Raw genomic sequence first — 27,731 nt, 5'->3', positions numbered from 1 at the left:
GCATTGAGAAGGCTGCCAGTTCACATGTTATGCGAATCAGATGCTGCATAACCAATTCGCATATATGTGAACAGAGCCTTAAACTACATGAAAAACTAAGAAAGACAGGCATGGTAAATGGATTCTTACATGGTTGAGAGCCCCCGAAAAACAGGTCTTAGCAGATGATACATCCATTTTTTTCCAGTACACCTCTCCTAGCTGATTCCAAGCTTCAACCAGCCCAGGATCCAGCTTAACCGCTTTAGACAGAAGCTCATCAGCTTCTGGACAATAGTTGGGTGTAACATTCAGAGCTTTTCCCTTCAGCATCAAGAAGAAGGCCTTGTTCTTCCAAACATCTACATTATAGGAACGGACACAAAGCAAAAATAAAAAGTAGTACTGTTTTTCTTTCAGGAAAAGGATTGCCTTACAAAAAGCATACACATGATTGCTATTTAATTACCATCAATCTCCTCTATCAGAAAAATGGTTTGCTCCATCTCCTGCTTCACATCATACTGTTTACGAATAGCATCTTCCACACTGTGGCTGTCAAAATAGTGGTCCCGAAAATAATAAAGCTTGTCTACAAGTTCCTGAAAGAGGAAACGTGTGTTAAACTCCGTGGCAGCATTACAGCTGACAATGATATACACTTACAATGTATGCAGTGAGCAGGATAGTCAATTTTAGTAAAACGTTATGTGCGGTCACACAAGATTTTTAAATAAGTTCAAAGTGAATATTCAACTTTTACCTGAGAAAATAAGAAAACCTCATTCCAAAGGCAAATTCTTTGTATTAAAACCTCTTAAAAAAAAAAAAAAAAAAAAAAATGTAAACCCTGCAAGATAATGGCATAATGTACTAGTATGCATCGCATATACTAACCTTAGAATGGAGCACTTCTGCGGCGCGCTGCCACTGCCGATTCCATCTCCACACGGTCTTCCTTCTGGGTGTGTGTCCTCCAGCCGTCCTATTGGCCTCGCTGCACGTGGGAGTCACGAACTGCGGCATGGTGCTCTGAAGGGAGGGCACAAGTATGCTGTCCCTTCAGAGAACATATACCTGGGACATCACCAGCTGCACGCTATGTGAATACCTCCTAAACAGTGCAGGTTTAGGAGCTATTCACTGTACCTACAGGCAAGCCATGTTATAGGCTTACCAGTAGGTACAATAAATAAATAAGGGTTTATTTTCACTTTAAAGTATGTAAAGACCATTTTGGATGGAGTAGGAAATGGAGGTGTGCAGAAAAGTTTCGACTTCTCTGCAATTTCCCTGGTCAGCCACTTGTTTTAGGTAAGCACCTGAAAGCACTGAAGCCAGTCAGCCATCCAGTAGGAATTTTTAGAAGGAAGTCAGCAATGGTTCCTTCAGGTTTCTGTTATGAAAGGTTTTCTGAGGTCCTAGAGACTGCTCACTTTCCGTTAATGACGGAGAAGGAGAGGGGCTTGTTTTGGCTGTGGCAAGGCAGACTTTCCTTTTAAAAGGCTCACAGAGGAGACACAGGAGAGCTTCAGAGAGCAGGCTGCGGATGACAGAATCAAACAAAGGGACCACAGTGTCAGGGCTCAGCAGCCACGATTATCGTGGTCATTTTGAAGAGGCGAGGGTATAGCCGGGCAGTATAAGCCAGGTTTTTTTTTTTAGGGTATACAGAGGACCCAAATGACACAGCACAATCACTGTATTGTAAAACATGCTTAGGGAACAGGATCTGTTTTTTTTATTTTATTTGGGTTAAACTCCTTAAAGAAAAACTTCACTCAAAAAGTGAAGTCCTGTTGGTTTGCTCCCTCCCCAGAGACTGCAACTAAGTTACCATTTTCATTTTCTAGGGTCTGCTTCCACTTCTGCAATCCCCCCCCCCCCCCCAGGCTAGGATGACACCACTTGCCCTGCCCTCTCCCACAGCTTCTAGGACACATCACGTGTGTCAAATGCCAGTGTTCTGCCTGAAGCATATCACAGTCAATGACAGGTTACAATATGCTGCAACTGGATGCCGTTGCAAAGTGTACTTGTGTTTAGGCCCCTATGTGTTCTGCAATCTGGACATACTGTATGCCCCCGAACACATATGGCCCTACATGACTTACCACGCCAACTGCAGCATTTTTTAGCCTGTTATAGACTGACAGGCTGCAGGCAGCAGTGCTGGACACTGCACCTGTGCCTTCTAGGTGTATGAAAACAGCAGGATTTGACATACAGGAGCTAAACGCCCAATGTGCATGAGGTCTAAGATTGTAAGCACTCATCAACAGGGTCCTCCTAATCCTCCTGTATTGGATTGGGCTCTACTGTCTCACTTTAGTTTGTAAAGTGTGGCACAAACTGTTGTTTATCAAAGTGGTTGTATAGTCCTTTTTGGGACTTTTACCTACAGGAAAGCCTATAAAGGCGGCTTACCTGTAGGTAAAAAAAAAAATATCTCCTAAACCTGTACGGTTTAGGAGATATTCCCCTCGCAATGGGGCATAGGATTCTCGGCTGAAATCCCGGCAGATGCTGGACCCTGCCGTGATGATATCGCAGCTCCGGCCACTCAAAGCGCTGGAGCCGCGATACCCAGAAGAAACGCCAAGGGAACATGTCAGCTCCCTCGGCGTGGATCAGAACAGATGTCGGGGCCTCGTTCTAAGGTATTTCATAATGAGCCAGTATGCGGTGCATACTAGCTCATTATGCCTTTTCCTTTGCAGGTAGGAAAAAAAAAAAAAAAAAAACACATCAGCGGGTTTACAACCGCTTTAAGTAATAACACAACATACTCCAATCAGCAAAAGCATTTTGACCACCCACCATAACCCATCAAGGCATGCACACCACTAGATCCCTGAAGGTATGCTGTGGTATCTGGAACCAAACAGTCAGTAGCAGATCCTTTAGGTTGGGTTCACACTTATGTGAATTGGGTGCAGGTTCCCCCTCATCCAGTTCACATGACAGGAGAGTGTGACCGGCCCTCAATGGAGCCAGTTCACATATGTCCTGGGTGGCCACAGAGCACACAGCAGAAGGGTCCTGTGTGTCTTTGGCTCCATTTCAGGTCCAAATTCAGGCAAAAACTCAGACCCGAAACAGTGAACAGGGATGCACCGGGCCCCTGCTGCAAGCCACTTGGCAAATAGTGTGAACCCAGCCTTAAAGTACAACTATAGGCAAAACATTTTTCAGATCTTTTGTCTGTCCCATTGCAGAGAATTTCCCTTACTTCATGTCCCATAGCCAAACAGGAAGTGAGAGGAAATTCCTGCACATTAACCACTTGAGCCCCAGAAGTTTTGGCTGCTCAACGACCAGGCCATTTTTTTTGCGACAGGGCACTGTGTCGCTTTAACTGACAATTGCGTGGCCATGTGACATTGTACCCAAACAAAATTTACATCCTTTTTTCCGCCCCCACAAATAGAGCTTTCTTTTGGTGGTATTTGATCATCTCTGTGGCTTTTATTTTTTGCGCTATAAACAAAACAATAGGGTCAATTTTGAAAAAAAAAAAATATATAAATTGATATATTTTGTACTTTTTGCTATCAAAAATATCCAAACATTTTATTTTTTAAAAAAGCGAATTTTCTCCTCAGGTTTAGGCCGATATATATTCTTCTACATTTTTTTTTTTTTTTTATTACTAAAAATATCACAATAAGGCAGCGTGTATTGGGGGTTATTTACTAAAGGAAAAAACACTTTCCACTGCAAGTACACTTGGAAGTAAAGTCGCTGTAGATCCGAGGGGGACATGCTAGGAAAATAAAATAAAAAAAACAGCATTTTAGCTTGCACATGATTGGATGATAAAATCAGCAGAGCTTTCAATCATTTCAGATCTACCCCTTAGATTTAGAGTGACTGCACTTTCAAGTGCACTTGCAGTGCAAAGTGGATTTGCCTTTTGTAAATAACCCCAATTGATTGGTTTGCACAAAAGTTATAGCGTCTACAAAATAGGGGAAATATTAAAGGCATTTTTTTTATTATTAGTAGTAATGGCAATGATCAGCCATTTTTAATCGACATTTTTGACACTTTTTGGGACCATTGTCATTTATACAGCAATCAGTACTATAAAAATGCACTGATTACTGTGTAAATGTCACTGGCAGGGAAGGGGTTTTCAGTAGGGGTGATTAAGGGGTTAACTGTGTTACCTAGGGAGTGATTCTAACTGTGGGGTGGAGGATGGGACTGTCTAGGTGAGGCGATCAATCATTGTTCATACTAAGTATGAACAACAGATCACTCTCCTCACTCCCCACAGCATGGAGATCTGTCAGTTTACATTGACAGATCTCCATTCTGTCTGTGTGCAGCAAAGGTGACCACTGGGCACGCGCATCGGCTCTGGCAGCGCGAGTGCCCCCTTGTGGTCAAAAGGTGAGCCGATGTATAGCTACGACGTTTCGCCCAGGGGCACCAACCTGCCGCAGTATAACTACGGTTGGCTGGTCGGGAAGGGGTTAAAAATAGTTAATGTTGATTGAGAGTGAACTTCCAGTTTAATTTTAACCCCTTCACTCTCCAGTAACGACGCTGGGCAGGCAATGTTTGTGCACTAGAAGCATGCTCCCTGCACAAAGACTGTGCAGCCGAAAGCGGCTCTCAAGCCCGCAAAAACATTGTTAGCTGGCAGGACCAGCTTCCAGTCATGCGACAGCCAATCACAGTGGCCACATGATTGCCAATCCTCCCAGGTTTTAGGAACTTTTAAAGGGGACTCCTGGGCAGGGGTAAACAGCAATTTGAGCTACAATAGCTCCTCTATCAGCTCATACCAGCCTCAATGTGTATGCAATCAGGCAGGCCTTTACACTACATGGTTTTGGGAAATCTGAAGACAAAAATCAGCAGAAAATCTGATGGTGTGTACAGGGCATTTCACACTTGCTTGTTTTTTTCTGTTTTAAAGTGGTAATAAACCATTGCAGAATTAAACACACATGCACACCTGTAAGACAATGGCATAATGTGCTAGTATGCATCACATACTAGCACATTATGACTTACTTTTGAATGAAGCCCTTCCAGCAGTGCATTGTCACCGCTGAGAGAGCGGACATCTTTCCATGGACTTTTCTTCCAGGTTCATGGGGCCCGGTGAGTGCTCGAAGCCGCAATGACATCACTCCCGCGCATACACGTGTGAGCCCTTGGTTCTGGCAAAGTATACTGAACCTTCAGAGCGCATGTGCTGGTAACATCAGCAGCTGGATGAATATCTCCTAAACGGTGCAGGTTTAGGAGATATTCATTCTACCTACAGGTAAGCTTTATTATAGGCTTACTTGTAGGTAAAAATAAAAAGCAGGTGTTCCAGTGTTAAAATAAAAAAAAAAAAAAAAAAAACTCAAACACATTGTAGCTGCTGACTTTTAATGAGGGCACTTACCGGCCCAGCGAGCCCGTGACGCCAGCCCCCCCCCCCCCCCCCCCCGAGGCTGATCCTTCCATCGGATCAGGTGCCGGCGCCGCCATTGCAACTAAGGGAAACTGGCAGTGAAAGCTTGCGGCTTCACTGGCCGTTTCCTGACGCGCAGTGCTTTGTGAATGGCCCCCGTCTTCTGGGAAGCACACAGGTCCTAGAAGACAACATGGGAGCTCGCCGAAAGACGAGGAAGTAATGGAACAGCTCTGCGGACCAGAAAGAGGCAGATTAGGAAGCCTGCCTAGCAACAGGGGTTTAAGGGGGGAGAGAAGAGAAAATGTTACTGTATAAATGTTTTGTTTTTTTTTTAGGTTTGCCCTCCACTTTAAAACACCAACTTCAGGGGGCAACATGTTTACTTGCTGCCGACTATATCCCATCGACAGGTGCAATTGTAAAGAGATAATCTGTGTTAGCACTTTAGCGGTCAGTGGTCATGATGTTATGGCTGATGGGTGTATGCAATGTATATTATGTAGACAGTGAATTAGTATGCTGTCCTATAGCAGTGGGCTCCTCCAGGATATAGTGTGGAGCTATGGCATATCAATTACTGATAGATGAAAAAGAAATGAACATATGGAGGAAGCCAGGTCAGGTGAAGATCCGGTATACATAGAACATATTATAACATGCACAGTCACAGTGGATGGAGGTTATAGGACAGGCCACAAGCCTTGTTGCCATGACAACATACAGCAGGTAGAAGTGACAGCCAAGTGTGCAGCAAACTTTCCCTGCGAGCAATGCAAAAGACAGAGCCATGCACACCCCCCTCATCTCTCTGCACCCAGCCCTGCCACCACGTGCACTCCCTCCCCACTACCACACACACAGCTATGTCCAGGACTGGGCAGACATGACACCAGCCTGCTTATCCTCCCCCTCCCCCACACAGCATGGAGCTTGCTACACACAGGTCACAGCCCTCTGCAGCTTGTTTACAGGCAGCTTTCCCAGACACAAGTGCTGTACCTGCAGCTTATTCCTCACTTCAGCCTCTGTTTCCGCTCCCCCTTCTGCCATCATTCCAGCACCTCTATGCTTCCCTCTCCGAGTCAATTAAAGGATTGTATGTACAGGGGAAGGCGGGAGCCCGCTCACAGCGCCACCCAGCGGACAGGCGGAGTTACAACAAATCATGCTACTGCTGCAGGACACAGCTTTGCCAAGACAGGTGCTTGGTGTGATCCTTCGGTTTCTTCTCTGAAGTTTCTTCACTGAGCCATCAGCTGTACTGCAACAACAAGGGAATGGTCAGGATGCTCTGGGGATTGTTTGTGGAGACTGGGAAATGTACACTGTGACTAGATCTCTGCTTTTATTTATTGCATTGTGAAGATGTATAGAGAGGACAAGCACCAGACCATAGAGATTGGTCCAGAATACACATGAGATTGGGCATCTGAATAGGGTTGCCATCTGTCCAGGATTCACCTGGACAGTTCAGGTTTTGAATCATGTGTCCGTGTTTCAGACCACCAATATTCAGAATGGATTGTGGCTCCCCAAGTATCACAACCGCTGAGTGTATAGGTGTGCACATGGGCCCCACCCCCATACACAGACAGGAGAGAGGGCTTCATCTGCTCCTCTTCCTTCCACCCCTACCCCTCTGTCTGCTCACCCACACTCCAATCCCTGGTGTTCTGTGCCTCAGATAATGGATGTGTGCAGGGCCACTAATAGAAATCATGGGGCCCCCTTCAGCCCCACCATTGGTACTGCCCCTATACAGAGCGGCTAGGGTATACATAAAGGCTAAATTGTGGGCGTGGCTAATTTTAAAATATGCATCACACAGAGCTGGAAAATGGACCTGGTTTAAATCGGTGGTCATCAACCCTGTCCTCAGGGCCCACTAACAGGCCAGGTTTGCAAGATAACTGAAATACATCACAGGTGATATCATTTGCTGCTCAGTGATTGCAGTATTCTAGTCTGCATCTCCCCAAGGAAATACATAAAACCTGGCCTGTTAGTGGGCCCTGAGGACAGGGTTGGTGACCACTGGTTTAAATGATGCTTAAAGAGGAAGTAAACCCTGATGGGTTTACTTCCTCTTTTTTTCCCTGCAAAGGTAAAGCATAATGGACTACTATGCATCGCATAGTAGCTCATTATGTGTCACTTACCTGACACAGGAGCCAGCGAAGTCGCCGCTGTCCCCTGTAGTCCGCCGCATCCATGTTGCTGGTGGCGTCTCGCAGCTCCGACGAATCACAGCGGCGCAGCCGCGATGACGTCACTCCCGCGCATGCGCACGGGAGTCGCGTCTCGCAGCTCCGCCGCTGCCATACGGCGAAGCCGCGATGACGTCACTCCCGCGCATGCGCACGGGAGTCGACAAATTAGGCAAATCCATTCTTGGATTTGCCGCATTTAGTGCGCCTGCGCGCCGCTGTCTACGGCGCATGCGCCGTAGACAGCGGTGCCCATTTTCGGGCAAATATCTCCTAAACCATATAGGTTTAGGAGATATTGCTTGGACCTACAGGTAAGCCTTAATCTAGGCTTACCTATAGGTCCAAGTTGTTTGGAAGGGTTTACTTCCTCTTTAATTATTGGGCATGGCTTAAAGGGATTGTGGTTGGAGTCTAAGATGACTGTGTGAAGGATGCAGATGATACTGTGCTGCATTCAAAACTGCACTGTCCAATTTGTTACAGTTAAACAGTTCTACATGAAAGAAGAAGATGCCATTTATGTCGGCTAAGCCCACTTTAAAAAAAATATATATTTTCTAAACTTTTAATGAGAAGTAATATTATGTCTAAGGGGCGGTTCACACCATGCCTGCATCTGAATTGCGAAGGAATGTGCTGTGGATTCCTGTACAATTCAACCTGCATGCAAAAAGCACCGCTTTTGCGATTTGCAGCAGGTGTCAATAAAAAGTTAATGACACCTCAAACGCAGGTCGTAAACCTAGTGTGTTTGCCCTGCACCTGCCAGCCCTGGATTACCATGTGATCTGGTTGCAGTGCATGTTAAAAAAAAAAAAAAGTGCATACACTACTTTTGGTGCATTGCTATTTCAGCCCATTCAAAATGAATGAGCTTGAAATTGCACTGCACAGACTGCATTTGAATTGAACAGGAACACACAGTGCATTCCTGTGTAGCGCCGACTCCTGAGGAGCACACAATATGTTTTTGAAATTTAACGTTACATCTGAAATGTAGTTTGGGTTGGGTATAATTATTCTAAATTTTGACCTCAGCATCAGTCTGACTGGACTATGGGGTGTTCAGTCTGGCCATGGGGGTGCGCTGTCTCTTCTGGCAGGCAGGGAAACACAGTCTGGTTGGGTGCTTTAAGGTTACTTTCTCTCGAAGCCAGCCCAGTGGGAGTGTCACTTTTGCTGTGCTTTCTGGGAGAGGGTACTTAAGATGTGAATGTCACGTGGTTCGAGGTTTCCCGGTCAAGAAGTATGTTCTGACTCCATGGTCCTGGTCCTCCTAACCAGCCCCCAGGAGGTCTATGGCTTGGGGTGCGGGTCCACCCAACTTTACGTCTCTGAGCTGGTTAGCCTGAGGCGGGGAAACTAAAGGAAGGGATTCGGAAGTGGTCCGGTGCCATCTCAAGTTGTGGAGAGGCCCAGCAATTTCGTAGTTATCCAGGGGAGGACTCTTCAGAAGAAGGCCACACAAGGGTTGGCTTCTTAGCAAGAGCCTGGTAAAGCTGAAGGACCTAAGTGAATCCAATCTCCCACGGTATCACCGGACCGGCTGCAAGATACTGGTATCACACGAGTGTTCTACAAGTTTTCTAGTTTCCTTATTCATGTTCTACAACAAAATCCGTGGCAGGGACTTGTTCTTGACTCAAACACCCTGTTGGCTGCTAGGCCTTGTGAGAGAGGGACTATCCAGCTAAAGTGATCATCCAGCTGTGAATGGCTATTCTCTGGATTTATTCAAAGTAAGAAAGTTCTTTATTACTGACTTTGACACTAAGCCCTTGTACACACGGTCGGACATTCCGACAACAAAATCCGTCGGATTTTTTCTGACGGATTTTGTCCGAAACATGTGTTGCATACACACGGTCGGACAAAGTTGTTGGAAAATCCAATCGTACGTAACGTGATGACGTTATTTCATTACGACGGGACTACCTTAAGGCTAGTAGCCAATAGCTTTGGTCTAGGAATTTGATCTGAGCATGCGTGGCACTTTGTCCGATCGGAATTCTCTACACACAATTGGACAAAGTCCGATCGGATCATGTTGTCGGAAAGTTTTATAGCCCAGCTCTAAAACGTTGTCCGTCGGATATTCCGACAGAAACAGTCCGATGGAGCCCACACACAGTCGGATTATCCGACAACACGGTCCGATTGGACATTTTCCGTCGGAATGTCCGACCGTGTGTACAAGGGCTTAGAGTACCTGGACTTTTCACCTAACCCTCTGATCCTATACTGAGAGACTGTTGTTAACTACGTTTTTGCAAATAAAAATCCCTTTAAGCGGATCTGTCGTCAGTCTCTAGTTTTCTAAGTTCCTGGGCCATCTACCACGGGAAACCCCTAGACACGAGGAGTGAGTGGAAGAAGGTAACGGTAAGCCCATTAAAACCAGCCGCTCCTTCAGGAGTCAGTGCTACACCTATGTGATCCAGCTCCAGGCATGGTGTGATCCAGTGATCTAAAAATTTAGATAGAAGTAATAAAAAGTGTGGTTTGCTGACATTGATGGCATCTTCTTTTTCATGTAGCACTTCTGTGAGAAATTAGGCAGTGCAGTTTAAAACCCAATTTCTCACAGTCAGGACAACTGTGCTACATGAAAAAAACAGACATTAGACTTTACATTGCAGTTAATGTGCCTGGGCCAACCTGCAGTCCCCTGAGAATCCAGATCCACTGCCACCATAATGCAGCTCATGTGTGCACACCAGAAGAACCTGGGCCACACCCCCTCCCGCCCACTCAAACTACAGTATCTCACAGGCTCCACCTCTTGGCCTCTGAAATATTTAGCCCAGAGTGCGTGCCCATTGAGAGCAGCTAAATAACTGCTGAGGGAGGAGCAGAGGAGGGGGGGAGTTGGAGAAATACTTTTTTTTTTTCTTCTGCAATCTTTTCAGATTGCTCGCCCCCCCCCCCCCCCCCCGGTGGCCAGGCCCGGTACAACAGGGCCAGTTGTACTGGCTTATCATCGGCCTTGGATGTGTGGACTGGAAGTTTGAAGCTCAGCAACTGGCAGATACATTGTGGATGAAAAGTGTCGATGCCTGAGCCTCTATCCTCTGATGAGTAAGCTCATCATTCAATGTCTGTGACTGAAGTCTCCACCCTCCCTCCATTCTCTCTCCTGCCTCCAAGCGAGTGAGTACACTAAGGTAAAGAGGACTCAGATGTAAGAGGCGCCTTGTGGCTGGCCCCCAGACAGTGGCCAGCCACTGCGCCCCCCACCCCAAAGCACCTTGTCCCCATGTTGTCCCTGTCTGCAGGCGAGGGACTTATCAGAATCTGGAAGCCCCTTTAACAAGGGGGTCCCCCAGGTACCACCTCCCCACTCTATGTGAATGAGTATGGGGTGCACATTGTTAGGTGTAGGGGAACCAGGATCTAGGGGGCTTCCAGATTCTGATAAAGCCCCCGCCCGCAGACCCCCACAACCACTGCCCAGGGTTGTCGGGAGGAGGCCCTTGTCCCCATCAACATGGGGACAAGGTGCTTTGGGGTGGGGGGGCAGAGGGCCCCCCTGACTCAAAGTACCCACCACCCCCCATGTTGAGAGCATGTGGCCTGGTATGGTCCAGGAGGGGGCGCTCGCTCGTCCCCTCCCCCTTTCCTGACCTGCTGGGCTGCGTGCTCGGATAAGGTCTGGTATAAACTTTAGGGGTTACCCAACGCCGTTTTTTTGGCATGGGGGGTTCCCCTTAGAAAACCAAACCAGACCAAAGGGTCTGGCATGGTTTTGGAGGGGAAGCTCTATGCCATTTTTTTTTTTAATTTTGGCGTGGGGTTCCCCTTTTAGGTCCTCAGAGCAAAAGTCGGGTCAGTTAAGACGATGATTCGACTTCAGTGATATTGAATGGGCTGAAGTAGGATCAAAGTCAGACCAAAGTAGTGCAGGAACCTTTTTCAAAGTCAGACCAGTTAAGATGCTTCTCTTAGGGAACCATTGATTTATACATGTCATGTGACATGTGCTCCCAATATCAGAGCATTTTTTGTACCATTGTGAAACCAGCCTTAGTGGTGGTGGGCCGTAGGTTGCCGACCCCTGCACTAAAGGAGGTGTTCTGTGTAGCGTGAAATATACCTGGTTGATTCAGCGGTCCTTCCCATCTTCTCTGTGCCCCCATTGCCGGATAAGAATGCATAGACCAGCTGGTGTTCTCTACGTAGCATGTTAAATTTCAGTTCTTTTCTAGGCTTGTCATTTCCACCTTTTTATATCTGTGCAGTCTTCATGACTATAGAGCATGGGTCTTCAAACTACGGCCCTCCAGTTGTTCAGGGACTACAATTCCCATCATGCCTAGTCATGTCTGTGAGTGTCATAGTTTTACAATGCCTCATGGGATGTGTAGTTTCGCAACAGCTGGAGGGCCGTAGTTTGAGGATCCCTGCTATAGAGTCACACATATGGGTGTACACACAGTGGTAAATGACACTCCCCTCCCTCCTCCTTCAATGGCCTCCTATTGCTATACACTTTGGGGGCAGGATATAGTATGCTGACTGATTACAATCGCTAAGAAACTCACAAAGATGCTTAGTTTTAATATAAATAGGACGGCTGGTCAGGTGAAGGAGAAAAGATGGAAGGCGCGTGATCTGACGCTTTGATCAAAAGATGTATACAGTTTATTCACATAATGATAAAAGCATATGCAAAGTATCTACGTATTCATAAAAGCAGGTTAACAACATATTCACATTAAAAACTTGTTTTTAAAAACAGGCATGCCCATACAAGGACAAGCATTCAAAAAGTGGGTTAACGCGTTTCGAGGATGTCCTCTTCATCAGAGCCTTGAGTAACAATAATAAGTCTACACAAGATTATATATATATATATATATATATATATATATATATATATATATAGTGTGGACCAACATGAAAGGGGAGTGGTTAGTAGGGAGAAGTCACATGTTACGTGATGATTACTCCTTAGCTTTGCAGCTATCCAGTGTAGAGGAATGTAGTTCTTGTGGTTTTATATAAATATAAACAGGTTGTTTCCATGTGCGTTAATCGGTTAAGTCTGAATAGATGTAGTGTAGCCTGCAGGCATCAGGAAGCAGATGCTTCAGTGTGTATTCTGAGTGCTGCTTGTCAGAAGGTTACTTTGTGCTGCCAGACAGAGTATAACTGTTTGAGTGTATGAGACGTTATCGGTGTATAGAAAGTGCGGGCTTGTTTAAAGAGAGAGACAGTGGGCGGCACTGTCTCTCTCTTTAAATAAGCCCGCAGCGGGCCATGCATTTTTATTCCCTGACACCCAGCCCAATGTGAACACTCGGAACAGACCCGCAGAGATTCCCCCAGGATCCGAAGAGACGGGGACTGTGTGATGATAGAAGATTAATAGCTCCAAATGGGAACTTGTATCAGTGGGACCACTGTATAGTGCAGAAAATCACTGCACCAACATAGTCCAGACTGAAGAAAGCCCTGAGTCAGTTGTTTGGTGATGAAGCCAGGTGGTCAGTATTTCCAAGCTCAAAAAAGCAAGTCCACACCTGTATGAGCTTCAGAGAGATAGACACACATCCAGCCAATCAAAGAACCCTGTGTACAGACAGCTGCTATATGGATGCTTAAAGCGGGGTTCCACCCTAAAGTGGAACTTCCGCTCATCGGAACCCTCCCCCCCTCCGTTGTCACAGTTGGCACCTTTCAGGGGGAGGGGGGTGCAGATACCTGTCTAAGACAGGTATTTGCACCCACTTCCGGCATAGACTCCCGTGAGAGTCTATGCTGTTTCCTGTCTCGACGCCCTGTCTGCTGGGACACACACGGGTCCCAGAGACAGCGAGGGCCATTCCCATTGCGCTGCGCGACTCTGCATGCGCAGTAGGGAACCGGGAAGTGAAGCCGCAACGCTTCACTTCCTGATTCCCACATCGAGAATGGTGGTGGCAGCAGCCAAGAGCCGAGCGATCGATCGGTCTCGGCTGCCGACATCGCTGGACCCTGGGACAGGTGAGTGTCCATTTATTAAAAGTCAGCAGCTGTAGTATTTATATTTTTTTTGTAGGTGGAATGCCTCTTTAAGGGAGAAGGAGAGCCGACACCCAACCTGATGTGACCATAGATCCACTCGGAACAGGCCTGCAGCAATTCCCCCAAGATACGGTCATAGCGCAGACATCGGACAAACCCAGGATTAGTCCACACTTACCATTCTCTAGGTTCCCTCTCACAATTTGTCAAACATTGCCACACCCTCCTGATGAACCTAGGTTTGGACCCCAAATCATACTCCGGCCATACTTTCAGGATAGGCGCTGCTTCTGCGGCCTCTCACCAAAGGGTCCCCGTTCACATCATTAAAAAGTTAGGTAGGTGGAATTCATCATGCTATTCCAGGTATATCCCGGATCCACACGTTGAGATGTCTCATGCATTTTCACACTTGGCTAATTAATCTGTTATGCAGTTGTTCAAATAAACCCCCTTTTCTCTCTCATCCTACTGTTTTTATTTTTGCCCCCTTTTAGGCATATTGACCTCATGACAACGGCACCTCCCAGGTCACTTTTCCTACCTTCCTCCCTTATGTTTCCTGGACTCGAGTACAAATCAGAATAAAATAAAATAAATGCAATTGCTAATAAACCTGTGTTGCACAAAAAATACACATTTGATGTTCAATAAAGGTTTATTGGGAGCTGTAAAACAGTTATTTGATATTTATCATCTAATTTGAATTGTTCTTCTGAAACTGTTATTTTTAGTCATGTGACTAGCACATCACCAATCAGGGCTGTGCAGACACAGACTCACACCATAGAGAGCATACATCAGCAGAATAATAGAATCCCCTCCCAAGGATCTTCAAAGAACAGGGGAAGATCATGTGACCACGCAACAGTGCTGCAGGAATGTTACCTAGAGTATTAAAAAAAACACACACACACACAATACAGTGGAGTGTTATTTATGACTTATGTCATGGTTTCTCAAACAGGGTTCCTCCAATGGTTGCTAGGGGCTACTTGAGAAATGAGCAATTTCTGTCTCTCAGGCCGCGTACACACGCGGGGACTGTTCGCCCAACTTTGTCCGCTGAACAGTGTTTCGGCGGACAGTCCGCCCGTGTGTGGGCTTTCAGCGGACAGTTTCAGCGAACAGTCTGCTGAACAAAGTTTTTCGGAAATTCCGAAAAACTGTCCGCTGAAACTTGGTTTCAGCGAACAGTCCCCTCGTGTGTAGGCTTGTTCGTCAAACTAAGTTCCGCGCATGCTCAGAAAGGATTTACACGCCGAAAGTTGTAATGCAGTGTATAGGACGTCGTATTTTCCGTCCCGTTGTACGTGCCGTTCACGTCATCGCGCACGGTTTCAGCAAACTGTTCGTTCGTCGTGTGTGGGCAAGTCCGTCCATGCTAATTTTGAGCGGACTGTTCGCTGAAACTGTTTGACGGACAAAGTTGAGCGAACAGTCCCCGCGTGTGTACGCGGCCTCACAGATAAGTTCCCACTAACACCATTGATATTTTTAGCTATTTGTAAGGGGGGTAATTCTTCCCAGTGTCCACAAGTATAAGGAGCATTCTTCCCACTGACCATCACACTAATGTATCATGAGTTGTATATATAGTAATTTTTAGTAGGGGTTCCCCGAGAGCAGAAAGTTATATCAAGGGTTCCTCTGTGTTGAAAAGGATGACTTATGTGAATGAATTATGGCAATAAACACTTCTACGTTTAGTATCACTTTAGGATTCCTTGACTGACCACTGCGCCTACAGTCCTCAACATTGCCGTTTCTTTGTGCTCCTTCAAAAGAGCCACATTGCATGAAAGCCGTCCACCAAAAGAGCCGCTTGTGACAGCAAACAGCATGCTTTCAGTCAGGAAACCATGTCCAATGTTCCAGGAAGTGAGGAGAGCCACTTGTCTTGTCTCAAGCAGCTCTTCTGGTGGACGGCTTTCATCCAATGGGGCATGGCTGCAGAGAAGCTCTTTGATTTTATATTTCTGTGAGTTTGCATTTGACTTATTAATCGTAATAAACTCATTGTTGCTGCACTTAGCTGGCGCCCCCTTGTTTTTTTTTTTTTGTAATTTCAGACATTCGTTCCTGTCTCAGGTGGAGCTGCCTACTGAAGTACAATACTCTTCCTACGGGATTTTTATGAACTAGTTATTCTACAAAAGTGTATGTTCACATTTATCTAAGGGGGTAGTGGCTAACTTATGTGGATGGAGCATTAGCATTTGTTTGCGCCACAATTTCATTTCTTGTTTGCTCACCGTTTTAAGCCTCCTACACAGCTGTTTCTGTTAAAGACCACGTTTAAACCTACATATGAAATTGATGATCGTTAGCACCTGCTTGGTATAACTGGTTAATCATACGCTTGACTATTTGTACAAAATCCCTGATTTTGTGCAAGTGCACAAAGTGTGGAAGTGTAAGAATTGATGCTAATTTGAAGCCAACGGGAAGTTGCACCAAAAACATTGATTTCATTTTGATTTTTCTTCTGTTCACTCGCTTTGAATTTTGTAAATGTAGCACGCTAATGTTTAGACAGGGAGGCTATTCAATTTATCTGCCAGATGATAGTTGCCTTGGCCAATTGATAGGTCAACTGATTTCACCCTAATGCTGGAATTGCTGCACTTCTCTCTTCTGTCACTAGATGGCCGGGTATCTGGTGACATTAGATAAGACAAGGGCATTGCAAGGACAGATTAGGAATGAATATGGTGTCTCAGCCAATGGGCAGGGATTTTCATGGGTCTTTTAGCCTGCTGGGAAAGCCTATTTACTTGGGTAGAGTCAGGTGACCGGGGTTCTGTGCCACCTGGACGGCTGTCTGGGTGGACGTGTGTTGTAATGCCCCGGGGTGCTAGGCCATAGGCCTTGGGCCTATCTCGGGGGCATCTGGCTGCTAGACTGCCTGAGGGCCTATCCAGAAGCAAGAGAGCAGCATAGGGTTGGGATTGCGGCTTGCAGTTCAACCAAAGGTAACGGTTCCACTGGCCGGGGAACCAGTCGTGGTCGGAAGTAGAAGGAAAGCTGTCGCCACTAAGGGACCATCCACCTTGTTACCGGAGACCACTGTGAAAAAGCCGAGACCAGTACCAGAGCAGACTTCTCGCCAGCTGGGGACGGTGAAGAAGTGGGAAAACTTTAGCAAGTGAAAAGTCGGGGACCCAGCAGGAAAGCAGAGGTGACGCTTGTGGAGTGCCCAGCCAGGGACCTAATGTGTCAGCAGGGGTGAAGCTTGGGTATCTGCGAGTGCCAAGCCAGGGACCCAGCGGTGAAGCGGGGGTGACGCTTAAGGAAGATAACGAGTGCCAAATTGGAAGAGCTCCAGGGATCCAGTGGCAATGGATTAGTAAGTATAGTGAAAGACTGAGGGGTCAGTGGAAGTGAAGTTCTGTTACAAGACTATTGCCATAGGATACAGCGTTCCTACTTGTGCAGATGTGGTGTTGGGCTGGATGCATTTTCCTGCATGGCTGTCTGCCTATAGGAGTCTGACAATTAACATTGCATCTACTTAAGGGTGTCTTGGCCCCAGCCCTCTCTTCCACAGTTCTGGCGCCCATCAATCTACCTTGCATTACACACACCATGCCTTGTGTAACCCACTCTACGCAGAAGGATGTCAGCTGTCCCTAAGGCTGGAGATCACCATTAGGCTTCTGGAGGCACGGGACCTTGCTACATAAACTAATAAAAATAATTAAAACATATTTTTGAAAGCACTTACTTTACAGCATTTCTTCCCACCTGCCTAAAACTTTTGCACAGTACTGTATGTAGGTTTACGCATTTACCATTGATTTCAGTTTACCTGTATAATACCCTTAGATGTATAAAATTGCATTTCAGTTTACCTGTATAATACCCTTATGCCGCTTACACGCGATCAGAATTCCAGCCAGAAAAAGACCAATGAGAGCCTTTTATCGGAAAATGCGACCGTGTGTATGCTCCATTGGAAATTAGCTGTCCGAATTCCCGCCAGCCAAAAATTTATAGTATGTTCTCAATTTTTCAGACGGAAAAACTTTCTATCGGTAATTCCGATCATGTCTATGCAATTCCGACACGCCAAAAATCACGCATGCTCAGAATCCAGTACGAGACGGAACCGCTAGGTCTGGTTAAACTAGCGTTTGTAATGGAGATAGCAGATTCTTCACACTGCAAATTTTTTAATTGTTCAATACCACGCATTCTCTTCTTTATAATGCTAGAAGAATGAAGTAGTTTTGCTGCTCATATTCACACAGTTATCATAAACGTATTTCTTTATTATTTATAGGTATTCCCTGAATAATCTTTATTTTAGCCACTTGCCGCCCGCCATATAGCAAATTGACGGTGGCCAAGTGGTTTTAATATCCTGACTGGACGTCATATGACGTGATCAGGATATTAAGCTGCTGCGTGCCCCTTGGGGCCCGCATTGATTCAGTCTGACACCCCTCAACTACGATCTTGGTAAAGAGTCTCTGTGTCCAATCACGGCTGATCACAGTGTAAATAGGAAGAGCCGTTGATCGGCTTTTCCTCACTCGCGTCTGTCAAACGCGAGTAGAGGAGAGCCGATCGGCTGCTCCTTTGACGGGGGGGGGGGGGTCTGTGCTGATCGATTATCAGCGCAGCTCCCCTGAGGATGCCCACACTGGACCACCAGGGACGCCACCAGACCACCAGGGATGCCCAACACCAGGTAAGCCACCCTAGAACACCAGGGATGCCAGTCAGTGCCCACAATGGATGCCAATCAGTGCCCACAACGGGCATCACTGATTGGCATGCATTATTGTTTGGCACTGATTGCCATCCATTAGTACAATATAATACAATACAATGCCGCCTATCAGTGCCCATCCGTGCCGCCTATCAGTGCCCATCCATGCTAATCCATGCCGCCTATCCATGCCCATCCATGCCAGACCGTGCCAGCTATCAGTGCCAATTTGTGCCACCTATCAGTTCCCATCCATGTCATCCATCATTGCCACCTATCAGTGCCCATCAGTGCTGCCTATCAGAGCCACATATCAGTGCCACTTCATTGGTGCCAACTCATCGGTGCCCGTCAGTGCAGCCCCATCAGTGAAGGAGAAAACGTACTTATTTACAAAGTTTTGAAACAAACAAAAAAAAAAACATTTTTTTTTCAAAATTTTCGGTCTTTTTTTATTTGTTTAGCAAAAAATAAAAACCGTAGAAGTGATCAAATACCACCAAAAGAAAGCTCTATTTGTGGGAAAAAAAATGAAAAAAATTCATTTGGGTACAGTGTAGCATGACCGCGCAATTGTCATTCAAATTGCGACAGCGCTGAAAGCTCAAAATTGGTCTGGGCAGGAAGGTGTTTAAGTGCCTGGTTTTGAATTGGTTAATTTAAGCCAGGTCTACATAATATATATGTTTTTTTTAAAGTTCTTTATTTTTGGATTATTGTATTATTTTCTCGTGCTCTCCTTTTTATTTTTTTATGTCACGTTTCCACAACACCATTATTATGTTGTATTTGTAAACCTGTTGGGTGTTGGTGTCCCTTGTTAATTTTGACATTGTATTTTTGAAATGTACCTGCCTACTCACCCAAAAAAAATTATTTTTGCTATTTTGAGAAAAACACATAGGCAAGTATTTTATGAAAAAAAAAAATCACAATTTATTTTCCATCACAATAACAAAATAAAAATGAAGGCAACGCTGGAGAAAGTGCTTGAATTTGCGAAGCCTTTTGCCCCCAAGGCACACATCAACTTTGTGGCTCAAAAACTTCGTAGCTTAAAAAGTCCATATAGAAAGGAGGTATATCTGGTCCAGGAATCCCAGAGAACAGGAACAGCAGCAGATTACATATATGTACCCAGGCTGTGGTACTACAACAGGCTGTGTGTTCTGTCAGACCAAACTGAAGGCAGACAATCACATTCTTGTCTTCCGTACAGCCTTCCCTGGAGGCTGTGGCTCTGGAGGTGGACTTGTGGCAGGAGGAGGAGGATGGGGGAGTGCACACAGGTGGTCGTCATCAGTTATTTTGCCACTCAACCCCTTGTGGATGGTTGCAAAAATGAGTTTCTCACATTTGCGCCGTTGGCCCTCCTCCATTTGCTGTAAATTGGAGGCTATGTAGATGCCATAGGCTTCTACAGCATCGAGGGGGGATTTCAGGGCATCATTAGCCTCCTTGATGAGGGCCAGTGCTACCTCCTGTTTTAGTCCCCCTCCTGGGCCTTTTGTATGGAAGGAGGGAAGGCACCTAAGATTGGTTGTTACTGGGCCCTTCCACCTCCTGGCTGACACTTTCCCCCTCCTCCTCCTGTGTGCCACTTACCAGAGCCTCGTCCTGGCTGAGGTCTTCCTGTGTATGAAAAAAGCAACATAGTTTTAGTTTTTTGTTCATCCAACACACACAATTTTCAGCTCATGACTGTTGCAAATTTAATGTTACTAAATAGAAAAGACTATCATTCTGAGCCCAGCATTTTTCATTCTTGCCCCCATCAATTTTGGCCACTACTGTCACATTGATATGTGAAACACTTTTTGTTAATTCATTAATTTTATTATCAATAATAACATCTAGTTACCAACAATCATTTTCACATAATAAAAATCATATACCTGACTCCAACTGGTCTCCTCAATCTCTTCCTGGATGGAAGGCTCAGGTTGGTCCACGGAAGCCTCAGCTGGGGTTGAGGGAAGGCTGGATGGAAGGCTGGAGGGAAGGGGTGCCGGAAGAGTTGAAAGCGATTCCCTGCTCTCAAGCTGGTAATCAAGAAAACGGAATCCTGTTGTAGTACCACAGACTGGGTATATACACCTTATCTGCTGCTGCTCCTGACCTCAGGGACTGCTGGACCTTCTGATACTCCTTCCTATAGGTGCTTCTCAAGCTACCAATTTTCGTTTCCAGAGACCTCATGTCTGCACTGGGGGCCGGGTCTTTACAAATTCAAGCAGATTCTCCAGCGTTGCCTTCCTAGCTGCTTTATTGTGATATAACAGGTTTTTCACCTCCCATAAATTGCGCATATCACGATATTTACCCAGGAATTCGCCCAGGAATTCTTGGTCTTTAAATGGATACATTTTCTCTGCAAGACCAAACAAAAGACAAAAACACTCATCTCAGGATAATCTTTTAACCCAATATAGGCATCAATCTAGATTCAGTATAGTCCGCTCATGTCACCAAAGTTAAAATCTTACCTTCGTTATAATGTTCGTTGCTTCCTTTCCTCCTTCCTCTGCACAAAGAACATAGTTAGGACACACACGTGTTAAGCTTTATATACACTGCTCATGCGTGAAACTCCGCCCACGTTGCCCGCCCCTGACACTCTTTCTAGAATATTCCCCGCCCGGGTCTCTTTCGCCACAGTGGGAGAGGAACATGGCGGAGACACAGCAGGTGCATAATTCCAGTAAAGAGGAGGAGGAAAGCCCAGAGCCTGGAACGCCCCGATCCCTCAGGAGATTTAAGGTCACAAATATGTCCTTTGCTGAGATGTTGGAGATGGTCGAGATCTTGAGGAGGAACGACTATGATGGGAATTATGGTCCTTAGCCAAACCCAAATATAAGAAAGACCAAGATCATGACTAAAGTTGTAAAGAGTCTCTGTAAAGGTATTTTTTATGGTACGACGATCCAAGGATCAACTGAGGAAACGCTGGTCAGACCTTAAATTAAGGGAGCAGGATCAGTATAGCAAGATCAAGAAAGTTCTTAGGAACACACGACAAATACTTACTTTTTCAATTATTATTAATATTGCATGCTGTGCCATGTGTTTTTCTTTATGGTGTTGTACATTTAAAAATGTCTACTTTCGTGTTCATACGCACAGTAATCGGTCGTAGTAAACATCGTTCTTTCCCAAATAAATACAATGTTTTCCCAGATACCTGATTAAATACATTTGTTCATGCTAATTTTTTATTTAATAAAAGAGGTTTAGGACATTGTTGTCTAGATGTGTTTGAACCTAGAAGGAATAGCAAACTAAATTCAGTGTAATGTATGTAGAGGACACTCAGCAGCTGTTTACACATCTGGACTCAGGTGCACTAGTGTGGGACACAAGAACAAACTTTTTAGGGTGTCAAACACAGGTACAGTAAACCCCCGCTCTATCGCGGTTCCGTTTTTGCGGTCCCAGTATATCGCGCTATGTTAATTAGGACCTGTTATTCTGATATTGCGGTAATATTTCGCCATTCCGCAGTTATGTAGTAGTGAATCAGAGCGAGGCTGCGGTGGAATGCATGCCTCGCTCGTGGACCGCACTGAGCATGGTGACATTAGAGGGGGTGGTAACTTTGCCCCAAGCAAGGATAGCCGCAAGGATGCCACTCAAACGCCCATCATCTAAGGCTATGGCTTCTGGTGAGCCAAAAAAGAGGAGGAAGTTCCTTACGATTCTGGAGAAGGTGAAACTTCTTGATATGATAAAGGAAGGATAGAGTTGTGCTGCTGTAACCCGCCATTTTGGTATGAATGAGTCAACGATTCGCTACATCAAGAAGGATTAGAAGAATATCAGGGCAACTGCTGCACTGTCCATCAACCAAGCTGCAAAAAGAGATGTTTCTTCCCGCAATAAATACATTGTTAGGATGGAAACTGCGTTGGCCATTTGGATCCAAGATTACAGAAAAAAAAAGCATCACATTGGATGGTAACACCATCAGCACTCAGGCAAAGAAGCTGTACGACACTTTTGCCAATCAAGGAGGCTCTGAAGGAGGCGCTGCCGCAGCGGAACAGTCAGACAGCGACAATTCCTGATCAGCCTTCTTCATCAGGAGGTTTTTCTGCCAGCAAGGGATGGTTTGACTGCTTCCAGAAGAAATGTTATCAGTCGAAGAGCGTCTCATTGCAAGGTGAAGCTGCATCTGCCGACAAAGAAGCTGCTGCAAGGTACACCAATGAGACCTTCAAGAGTATCATCAAGGAGGGTGGGTACCAACCAGTGGAAGTCTTTAATATGGATGAGACCGGCTTGTTTTGGAAGAGAATGCCCAAACTGACCTACATCATGAAGGAGGAAGCCCCAGCCCCTGGATTCAAGGCTTATAAGGACAGAGTAACCTTGGTTATGTGTGAAAATGCTGCTGGGTTTATGATCAAGCCAGCCCTGTTCTACAAGGCCAAGAACCCCAGAGCACCGAAGCATAAAAACAAGAACCAGCTACCGATTCATTGGATGCATAACACTAAGGCTTGGATGACTAAAATCCTCACAACTGAGTGGTTCCATAATTTTTTCATCCCAGCCATCAAGGTCTACCTTGCCATTGATTTTAAGGTGCTTCTGCTGATGGATAATGCAGGAGGCCACGCTATAGATCTATCGTACGAAGGAGTGTAAGTTGAGTTCCTTCCACCCAACACCACGTCTTTAATTCAGCCCATGGACCAGGGTGTGATACAAGCATTCAAGGCGCTGTACACTTGCAACTCCTTGAATCATCTTGTAGAATCCATGAACAATGATGAAAATTTCAATTTGAAGCACTACTGGCGTAATTACACCATTGCAACCTGTCTGGAGAACATACAAAAGGCCCTCAAGGAGATGAAGAAGGAGACTGTGCATGCCTGTTGGAAGAAGCTTTGGCCAGAAATTACTCATGATTATGAAGGGTTCTCTCCTGACGAAGTTCATCATTTAGCTGTGGACAGGGCAATTAGGCTGGCGAAGTTGCTAGGAGGTGAAGGTTTTCAGGATATGACCCAGGGCGACTTCAATGACCTAATTGAAACCCATTCAGCTCCACTAACTGATGAGGATCTGATAGAACTCACCAAGTCAGCGAGTGAGGAGGATGTGGAGGAACAGGAGAAGGAGAAAGAAGATGAAGGCTTGTCAATCGATTGCCTTGGCAGGGTCATGCGTACAGCCAATGACCTGAAACAGATGTTAGCTGAGTGGGATCCTGACATGGTTCGTTCAAAACAGCATTGATGGAGCCATCCAGGTGTACAAGAACCTCCTCGCCCAAAAGAAGAAATGCAACTGCCTATAACTATATTCTTCACAAAACAGAAGAAGGCCACATCCATCCCAAGTACCTCCATGGCCACCTCTGATGTAGAAGTGGAGGTTCTGGAGCAGCAAGATGATGACCCACCTACACCTGAAAAGCACCTGCTGAACCTGCACCTTCAGAAGAACAATAGCTGCTCTTATTTGCTGCTTATACTGTAGTCATCTTCTTTTCTGCCGAGTACAGTACATACAATACTGTAGTCTATTTTTTACTGTACAGTATACTGTTAACACAATATTTTTGTGTTTTAAAAATCCTCTCTCTCTATCTTTTATGTGTTTCTATTGCTTAAAAGTGTGTTTAAAGACCTTTAAATGCTATTAAAAAATTAACAAAACATGCATAGGGTGTATTTAAATAGGGTCTTTCTATTTTGCGGTTTTTCACTTTTCGCGGGTGGGTCCGGAACGTAACCCCCGCGATGAAGGGGGGTTTTCTGTACTCCATTGGAAACTTGGGGTGTCTCCAGGTGTGAAACTTGTCCAAAAAAAGGTAAGTATTCCAGCTTTAGTAAGGGAATAAATCACATCTTCAGCTTTGAATTCTGCCCAAACAGACAATGGTAACCAACTTCCAAGCAATGTTTATCATTCATATTTGTTGCCTCAAATATCTGTGTGCTAAGTATACCTTTTGTTTCATTCTCATAGGGGAGCAAAGAATCTGAAAATATGAGGTCACCAGGGACCCCTCACCTCCTGAACAAGGGGAACAGAGGTCACAACCAGAGGATGTAGAGGAAGGAGAGGTGGTCGAGATTGAGACCACAACAGGTGAGTGTCTGACACCCCAGCTTCAGGTAATATAAGAGATGTATGCTTGCATATTTATAATACACATGGTGTGTTTTTTTTGATTTTTAGGTGATGTGGAAGAACAATCACATCATTTCACTAGTGACAGTGCCCAAAGGCTAATCCAGGACATCATGAGGTGTAGTCAGTATTTAGACATTATAAAACAAAAAACTATGGATATTGAAGTAAAACTTAAGAACACGATTGATGTCCTTGGAAGAATATAATTTACCAAAAAATTGGCACCATTTTGTGTTTTTTTGTTAAATTTTGGCAACATTTTAGAAAGCCTAATTTTGAAGATGCACACAGTATGTCAACATGTGCTATCTGCCATCAGGGGATATCAATGTACACGTTTTGTGCCTGCAACCCCTTCCTCAAAACTCAAGTAGGTGAGAGGAAGGGGTTGCACCCCCAAAACACATCCATTTATCCCCCATGATGGGAGATAGCACATGTTGACATTAGGCATGGGATCAGAATGCAAATCCCCAGTTTGAGTCCCAATTTGTGTGCATCTTCAAAATTAGGCTTTTACAGGGGTGACTTCACCCCATCTGTTGAAGGCAAGATCCACACATTTTAGACAATATAATGTGTGATCTTGCCTTAAGTTTTTCAATGTTGAACTTTGTAAGTTCCAGAGTTTTGTATGTTCTGTTTTGAAACATGGCTGTTTATGTAACCTAAAAAAAAAAAAAAAAAAAAAGAATATGTAGATAACTCAAAATTTTATACTTTTTTACAAAAAAATGTTTTACAACGCACATGTGAATGTGTATGGAGTAAAATAATTTTTACTCAACAATGTGTGGCGTCTTCTTTCAATGATCAATACCATTTACGTTTACCATTGGCGTTTACAGTGTCAATGGGTGTTAGATAATAATGTACAAACCACTTGGCACTACAAGTGCACTAGGAGACACAAAAAAGAAACACAAGCAGGAAATCAAAAACCAGATTTTAGCAGATTAAATATAAAATGTATTCAAAATGTGCTGGAAAAGCAATGGCGCCCCTCCCTGAAAAATATTCCAAATAATTTTGTCGCACTTCATGGGCGATTTGGGGGGCAAGCCAGGACGGGCCGCTTCCAGGGACGTCATTGTTTGCTGAAGTCCGGCATCAGGCCCAACTGTGACCACATCATTTGGGTTATTTCTTTTCAAAAAGTTATGCAGGATGCAACAAGATAAGACAATGGTATTAAGTTTGTATTCCGCCATATTAATGGCCGTTTGAAACAGGCGGAACCGGATTGCCAGAATCCCAAACGCGTTCTCCACAACTCTTCTGGCTCTGGCCAGCTGGAAATTAAAACCCCTCTTCTCCGGGGTGAGGGTCCTCTGGGGGAATGGCCTCATGACATGGTTTCCCAGACCGAAAGCCTCGTCTGCCACGAAGACAAATGGCAGTCCTTTGACATTCTCCTCTGGGGGTGGCAATCCCAAGCCACCACTCTCGAGACATCGGTAAAACTCGGTCCGGGTAAATACTCCTCCATCCAACATCCATCCATTCCTCCCCACATCCACATATAGAAACTCATATGTCGCCGACACCACCGCCATCAACACAATACTATGAAACCCCTTATAGTTAAAAAAGAATGAGCCCGAATGGGGTGGTGGGGCGATGTGGACGTGCTTCCCATCGATTACCCCTCCGCAGTTAGGAAAATACCACCGCTGGGCAAACTGGGAGGCCACAGTCTGCCATTCCTGTGGCGTTGAAGGAAACTGTGGAGTATAGCAAGAAAAATCAAATTAGTAATTTGCAAAGAAACATTACAAGCATATTATACACAAACATTGTTGGCCAACATCAGTATAACATTTCTTGTAAAGAGTATTTAAAGGCTAAAATATGAGGTCCACTTATCCGATCCTCCCCCCTTGTAAATATTTTAGGGGGGGAGGTATGTTTTGGACAGGTAACCACCTTCTCCACTATGTAATGGAGTAACAAAGTAATGTGTGTTACTTTGGCCAGCCCCTCCTTATTACCTGTCCAGTGGGCTGCCAATAGTGTAATTAAGAAGTGGCATCAAAACAAATTAATAAATGGAAGCACATTTGTAGATTCTGCAATTACCTATCAAGATAATAATAGGAGACGAAAAATGTAAACAGTAGCATTTGAAAGTATTGAGGCAGGCCCTTGCACTAAATGCTTTGAGAAATTCTTCCATAAATCTGACCACAAAAGAGTTAGGTATAGTGTGTATGGGTTTGGCAAAGTCAGCAGATAGGGGATTGCTATCAGCTGACTTAGCGGTTGGGGGTTCCAAATGATTTTGGGCCCCCCAAAAAAAGCCTCTGGCACTCTTCATGAATTTAAGGACAACAATAACATTTGTACACATTTAATGGGGTCCAGGGGCGGACTGACCAGTCGGTCACTCGGGCGCTGCCCGAGGGCCCGCTGACATTAGGGGCCCGGACTCGGCCATATGAGAGGCCACTTGCAGCGGCTGAATTACATGCCGCGATGCAGATGCTAACTGTGCGCTGATCCCCGCCGGCCCCTCCTTCCCCCCGTCCATCCCAGGCCAGGTGCTTGTACTGTATGCATCGTGACATCACCTGACCTGGGACCGACGAGAAGAGTGGAGGGCCCGGCAGGGAGCAGCGCGCTGTTAGAAGTGTCTCAGGCTCAGCATCCAGTGACTCGGTGAGTGAAGCCAAGACACCAGGGCCGCCACACATGATGGGGGGGGGGGGGGTACAGACAGATGCATGGGCCCCGGGTCCCCCCATCCCACAGTTTCCTCCTGGCTGTGTGCATGTCCTGTGTGCATGTCCCCCTGTGCTGTGTGCATGTCCCCCTGTGTGCTGTGTGCATGTGCTGTGTAAGTGTCCTGTGTGCATGTCCCCCTGTGTGCGTGTCCCCCTGTGTGCGTGTCCTCCTGTGTGCGTGCCCTCCTGTGTGCGTGCCCTCCTGTGTGCATGTCCCCCTGTGTGCTGTGTAAGTGTCCTGTGTGCTTGTCCTGTGCTGTGTAAGTGTGTGTCCTGTGTGCATGTCCCCCTGTGCTGTGTGCATGTCCCCCTGTGTGCGTGTCCCTCCTGTGTGCGTGTCCCCCTGTGCTGTGTGAGTGTCCCCCTGTGCTGTGTGCGTGTCCCCGTGTGCATGTCCCCCTGTGCTGTGTGCATGTGTCCCCCTGTGTGCATGTCCCCCTGTGCTGTGTGCATGTCCTCCTGTGCTGTGTAAGTGTCCTGTGTGCATGTCCCCCTGTGCTGTGTAAGTGTCCTGTGTGCATGTC

The 27,731-nt window shown here is 45.6% G+C and overlaps 1 protein-coding gene across 1 annotated transcript in view; it reads right to left on the bottom strand.

Moving 5' to 3' along the window:
- The window catches only part of TTC5 (tetratricopeptide repeat domain 5), a 34,032-nt gene extending 27,491 nt beyond the window's left edge, over positions 1-6,541 (bottom strand). Inside the window, exons 1-3 of the mRNA XM_077460231.1 lie at positions 6,401-6,541; positions 449-581; positions 130-341 (exon numbers count right to left, since the gene is read on the bottom strand). Of these exons, the coding sequence (XP_077316357.1) occupies positions 130-341; positions 449-581; positions 6,401-6,454 (399 nt within the window). The 5' untranslated portion in view covers positions 6,455-6,541. The remainder of the gene's footprint in view (positions 1-129; positions 342-448; positions 582-6,400) is intronic.
- Positions 6,542-27,731: the final 21,190 nt, after the last annotated feature.

This window comes from Lithobates pipiens, unplaced genomic scaffold (genome assembly GCF_037356315.1).
Source record: "Lithobates pipiens isolate NorthernLeopardFrog02 unplaced genomic scaffold, aLitPip1_a1.2 Scaffold_1, whole genome shotgun sequence".
Taxonomy (NCBI): domain Eukaryota; kingdom Metazoa; phylum Chordata; class Amphibia; order Anura; family Ranidae; genus Lithobates; species Lithobates pipiens.
The sequence above is the reverse complement of the archived record's forward strand: the minus strand, read 5'-3'. Positions and strand labels throughout refer to the sequence as shown.